Genomic DNA, 5,821 nt, shown 5'->3' on the forward strand with positions numbered 1-5,821 from the left:
ACAAGGAAATATGCTTTGCACTACATTCAACTGGGATGTGATAAGTTATCACTGACAACCTCGTTGTTCCGTGTTGGTTGGTCCAAAGCACTGGTCACGTCGCAAGCTAGGAGCAAAGTACGTGGCATCGTTGCTACTCTCCATGAGTTCTTCATTTCGGAGGAGGCCTTCTTATTGCACAAGATGATCGGTGAGTCTTCATAACTCAAATCGCTTGAAGGGATTCCACTCGATACTGGCGGCCTTCGATCTCATATGTTGAGCGTGGTTGCGGCAGTTCTTAGAACTTCAGCTAGACTAGCTGAAGGTGGGAAGTCAAGTATATGGTCGGTCTCGAGGCTACAAAGGAATACATGTGTTACAGATGAAATTTGCATGTCTCTTGTGGATGCTCTTCAAGACGCATCCTGTCAGTTCTTGGAACTGCACAACCCCTAATATGACAACACACTTCCTTAACATGTTAGATTATCGATGTGACCGTTGTAATATGATCGGTCGGTGTATGAAGGGTGTAAGGATCGACAAATATCCTAAGATCGCAGTACTTGTTCTTGCGAGATTCGCAACCGACAATGATGTGACTGGCAGAAAGGTGAGTATGTATGGGCCGAGAGTAATCAGTTGAGTGTATCAGTTGAAAAATGGACTCCTCGAAAAGAAGCAAGCTTACACTAATGAATCGCAGGATAAGAAACAAGCGGTGGCGAGGTTGAAAGCCATGGTAAGCATATGGAGGTACTTACGACTGTGTTAGTACGTGGAAGTATCACCATGTACTTTCGGCACCACTCACCCTCGTGCGATACTGCGGAGAACCCTCGTGCGGAGAACTGCAAACTTCGAAACTCTAATATAAAATTCAACGGGACTACAACTCTTAGGGCTTTAGATTGTTGGTTCCTAATGTGTGTTATTAGTTACCCGAACTTAAGGACGAGATAGCTTCACAACAAAGTAGGATAGACAAACAAAGATTAGAACATAAAAACCAGAAATGTTCGGCCCGCGTGGAAAGGCTTTGGAAAAAGGTATGCCTGGTAGCTGGGTCCGGCTCTACCTCCTTTCCCTTGCCCTTTTTTAGATTCGAAATGCTCGAAGTCGACAGAGCGTAACACTCGGCCACGCAGATCGGCAAATGCTCTACCAAGCTTCAGAGGCAGTGCATGAGTCAAGCCTTTACTTGGTATGTGAGTTGGACGGAATCGCCATGGCACAGGATAAAGTACTAATGACAGATGTCGATAGTACCTGATGTCTTATCAGCCTGGCTTGGATCCTGGAACTTCTCCATAAGTTCATCACCATCAGGAATCCTGAGTCAGGATAGTCGATTCTAAAATCACATGATGACACAAGCAGTGCTCCTCCGTAGAATTACTTGGTATCTTTCCTAACATTCGTCCACTCGACTACTGGATGCTTCGTCTCGAACCCTCGCATCAACTGAAATTATAACTCCTTATACCAAATCACATAATCGAGTAGAACGAGAACACCGTGATAAAGAGGAAGCAGAAGGTGGATGACATTTTATACCTATAGAATTAACCACTCCTTGTAACACAAGTGTAGGGCCTTGGTGGGCTTACAAAAACCTTTTCTAGCAATATCACTCCATTGTCATGCGTTTCATCTATGACGCGCTCGCCCGAACGGGACGACACAGACAATGGTAGTGATTAATCAGTACGAAATTGCGGGAAAACTCGAGAGACAACTTTGGGGATTCGCCAGATCCCATAAAGCAGCTATCGAAAGGAGTCGAGATCAACCAACACAGTGAATTTAAAACTCTCTGATAGAAATGTGCGAAGGTGAAAATGAGAGAAGGCAGGCTATTGTCCGCGATGAATCTACAGATCAGGATGTATTCACTAAGATAGTCGGCTTCTTCCCGCAAGGGACCAGAACCCCTGATGGGCAAGGGAAGTCGTTTCCCGTTGACGGGGACACGGGGGGACAAATCCTGGGCAAGAATGACCACACACAGAGAATCATGGAGTTAACTTAGTTATGATGGAGCCTGGCATGAGCACATCTTCGCAAGACGAGGGGAACCGACTCGAACATGTGAGACCAGTTTTCGGCGGGATTGTCCAGAAGACAATTGAAACTTTCGATAATTTGCCCAGTGCTCCGAGTGGAGACCCACAGTCCGTTCGGGCGGAAGCAGACAGCACTCTGGCTGTGAGTGAGGAATCTCGGTCAGGGTCGACGTATGGGGGCAGTAGAAACTCAGACGGCGTAGTGGTCACCGCAGACGATGAAGTTCGAAATGATTCATACAGTGAAACGGAGTGTGAACAAACCAGAGACCAGCAAATGACCTGTGCCAATACGAAGGAATTGGTGACAGATGTAGAAGCAGAAGCACTTGAGGTTGGCTCTAGCTTCATCACACGGATGAGTTTACTTATCAATGCTGAAATACAGCTGGCTTTGGACAAGTTCGATCGTCGTGAATCAACGGATGTGGTTGAGAAAGACCCTCTAAACGTTTCCTCTACCGCGGAGACTTTTTTCAAATATGAGGTGCAGAGTGATGTGGAAGATTCGGGACGGACGGTTGTGACGGAAAGTGTAACCGTAGCCGCAGATGAAAGACGTCTCTTGTTCATGAAGAAGTCTGGTTCTGAAATACTAATAGTTATTCACTAGTGACAGGGAGGATTCCGGATTTGTTAATGCCCGATGCGGATACGACAAACTTCCGATGTGCGGAATGACAGAGCCCATGCAGGGCAGCACCAGCAGCTGCCCTTCCTCCCTTCCTTGCTGTTGTAGACAAGACGTGTGTACTGTTGGGTTGAGTATACCTCTAGCGGCCGAGCGACCTCAGATGTTGCAGAACGCGACAAGTCACCAAGGATGAAGGCGGCTATGAACTATGTCATTCAGGAGCGGCTTCTCTATCTTTCATGAATTCATCTCTTGGATCACCACGCGAGCATCAGGCATTTCTGAAGAAATGAGAAACTATTGTGTGTCAACTTACCATGAGAAGCTCGGCTGATACCCACGCGGAACTAGAGTGCAGCGAACGTAACGTCCTCGACTCAGCCACGGGTCTGTTGTAATCTGAGCAATAGCTAGACCTTGGTCTAGGGAATATCAAAACGGTAGCGGCATGAGGCAGGACGTGACATCGAGATTCGAAAAATATAAAGCCTACATCATCCATTGAGCATCTCTTTCTAACCTTGGGCGTGAGCATCCTCCTGATGAGGCTTCGCAGCGGTGAACTTGCATCGGCCTTGAAATCAGGGCCCACCTCGAGAAGAAAGAAAAAGATACGTCTAGAACTCCTGTAGCAAACAGCTGCAGCAGAGCCAGATGAGTCCATACAGAGAGAGAGCGTGGCCGATCGATACCCAAACGAGACGGAGGTGGACTCAACGCGAAAGAAAATGCCAGCAGCCGGGACCTCTCTCTGGTCGACTTACTCGCTCGAGTCTCTCGCAGACCTCCTTCGCAGGGCGTTCGAATGGTAGTTTGCCGTGAGTCAGGGCATAAAGGATGACGCCAAGGGACCACACGTCGATCTTGAAGGGGTCGTTCCCCACACTCTCCCCTAGGAAGAACGAGACCAGGAGTTCGGTCAGAGCATAAGCTCACCTCTATAGACCTCAGGCGCCAAGTACGCCTCAGTGCCAGCATCTGTGACCATTATCTCGGGGATCACAGCGAAGTCCTAGAGCCATATTGCATCAGCGTGGCTCGGGCTGAAAGCTTACGGCTAGACCGAAGTCAACTATCTTGCAGCAGTTGTGCTCATCCATGAGGATATTCTCCAGCTTGAGGTCTCTATGGACGACCCGTTTCGAATGACAGTAGTGAACTGCTTTCGCTATTTGATTGAATATATGCCGGGAGACTGAGTGAGATGTCAATAACCTTCGGAAGTGTCACGTTTGTTATCTACTGTTCTCATCAAGAGGGCCATGCCTTTCAACGAACCGTCGCAACTCTCCTCCGCTTGCCAGCTCCATCACGAAGCAGATATACTCTGGATGATCCACAACGTCGACCATGCGGATGACGTTAGGATGACGAAGAGCTCGCAACGTGTCGATCTCAGTGTAGACTCGCTGTATGTCTTCAAACCTGCTGAAGCTAGATTTCTTCACTAATTTCATAGCGAACTCCTCTTTCGTGGTTGAGTCAACAGCCTTCACGACTTCACCATAGCCGCCTTCACCCAGAGTTTCACCAAGTATGTAGTTGGCCACATTCCGAGACAACGGGTTTCGTGTGGGTGATCTGAAATTCCCACCTGTACTCACATAGAGCACCTCATTCTGTTCTATATGACTCATTTCTGATACTTCGAACCCGTTGCTGAAGAATACGCGTTCGACCGGCAAGTCCAAGCCCAGGCATTCTTGTGCTTTATCGAACAATTCCTGCATGGTCGCCGTCGTAGGAAGTTCGATTCTGATACCTTCCATCTCGTAACCATTTTTCTTGATATACAGCGTGAGGCTACTAGGGCTTAGGTTAGGGAGATCATCTTCATCAAAGAACATATATTTTGAGAATAGCCAATTGCTGGCAAGAGATGAAGGGTGATGTCTTTATAACACACGAATGCTATCGGCTGCACCCCCGGAAACTTCTCACTTCGATACATTTTTCCATTACAATCAATTCCCTCAGGCGGGGTGGCTATGCCCTAGTATAATAATCAATTCCCTCAGGCGGGGTGGCTATGCCCTAGTATAATAATCAATTCCCTCAGGCGGGGTGGCTATGCCCTAGTATAATAATCAATTCCCTCAGGCGGGGTGGCTATGCCCTAGTATAATAATCAATTCCCTCAGGCGGGGTGGCTATGCCCTAGTATAATAATCAATTCCCTCAGGCGGGGTGGCTATGCCCTAGTATAATAATCAATTCCCTCAGGCGGGGTGGCTATGCCCTAGTATAATAATCGATTCCCTCAGGCGGGGTGGCTATGCCCTAGTATAATAATCAATTCCCTCAGGCGGGGTGGCTATGCCCTAGTATAATAATCAATTCCCTCAGGCGGGGTGGCTATGCCCTAGTATAATAATCAATTCCCTCAGGCGGGGTGGCTATGCCCTAGTATAATAATCAATTCCCTCAGGCGGGGTGGCTATGCCCTAGTATAATAATCGATTCCCTCAGGCGGGGTGGTTATGCCTTAGGCTTATAATCAATTCCCTCAGGCGGGGTGGCTATGCCCTAGGCTTATAATCAATTCCCTGAGGCGGGGTGGCTATGCCTTAGGCTAATCAATTCCCTCAGGGGGAGTAGCTATATAATCAACCTTCTCAACCGTGGTTGCTAGGTTACCATCCCAAGATGCGCCATAATGACGAACATTCCGCACGATAATCGGTGATATAATTGCCAATCACAACTTGCTACGGCGGTGTACGATACGATGACGATGTCCTGAGCCTAGTTCGTGCCACCTCTCTACCATTGACGTAAATCTCAATATCTCTACTGGATCATTTGGAGAAACATCTTCCACTACATAGCGAGGGTTAAACCAAATATAGGCATTAAGCATAGCAAGGCGCATCGGATGAGTTGATTGTTCTAACAAACAGCCATCCACACAGGACTCAATAGAGTCACTCAAAAATAAGAAGTAAACGATGCCAATAGTAAAAAAATGAAATTGGAGCTTCAACAATCACGCATTTAATGCCGAGTCGCGGATTTCATCGGCTTCCTTCTGAGTCTTCTCGTAACGACGTCTCAACTCCGTGAACTGCGCTGGAGTGGCTTGGAAGTCCTGGAAGCCAGCGGCATGGAGCCACTCAGTAGATGGGCCATAGCCAACCTG

General features: G+C 47.7%; 3 protein-coding genes across 3 annotated transcripts in view; all 3 read right to left on the reverse strand.

The window, feature by feature from the left end:
• Positions 1 to 1,228: 1,228 nt before the first annotated feature.
• Pmar_PMAR026040 (hypothetical protein) lies at positions 1,229 to 1,532 on the reverse strand (the record flags this gene model as incomplete). The annotated part of the gene is made up of 3 exons (XM_002771019.1): positions 1,229 to 1,316; positions 1,382 to 1,446; positions 1,500 to 1,532. 3 exons carry the CDS (start codon positions 1,530 to 1,532, stop codon positions 1,229 to 1,231), a joined length of 186 nt encoding a protein of 61 aa, XP_002771065.1.
• Positions 1,533 to 3,299: 1,767 nt separating this feature from the next.
• Positions 3,300 to 4,529, reverse strand: Pmar_PMAR026041 (Ovarian-specific serine/threonine-protein kinase Lok, putative; the record flags this gene model as incomplete). Its single annotated transcript, XM_002771020.1, has 5 exons — positions 3,300 to 3,308; positions 3,447 to 3,574; positions 3,619 to 3,694; positions 3,738 to 3,877; positions 3,926 to 4,529. The coding sequence occupies 5 exons, from the start codon at positions 4,527 to 4,529 to the stop codon at positions 3,300 to 3,302; spliced, it is 957 nt and encodes a 318-aa protein (XP_002771066.1).
• A 1,139-nt stretch (positions 4,530 to 5,668) lies between these two features.
• The window catches only part of Pmar_PMAR026042 (hypothetical protein), a gene marked incomplete at both ends in the record, with an annotated part of 7,057 nt that continues 6,904 nt past the window's right edge, over positions 5,669 to 5,821 (reverse strand). The window contains one exon of the mRNA XM_002771021.1: positions 5,669 to 5,818. Coding sequence (XP_002771067.1) covers positions 5,669 to 5,818 — 150 coding nt within the window. The remainder of the gene's footprint in view (positions 5,819 to 5,821) is intronic.

Source organism: Perkinsus marinus, assembly GCF_000006405.1.
Source record: "Perkinsus marinus ATCC 50983 genomic scaffold scf_1104296964066, whole genome shotgun sequence".
Lineage (NCBI taxonomy): Eukaryota > Perkinsozoa > Perkinsida > Perkinsidae > Perkinsus > Perkinsus marinus.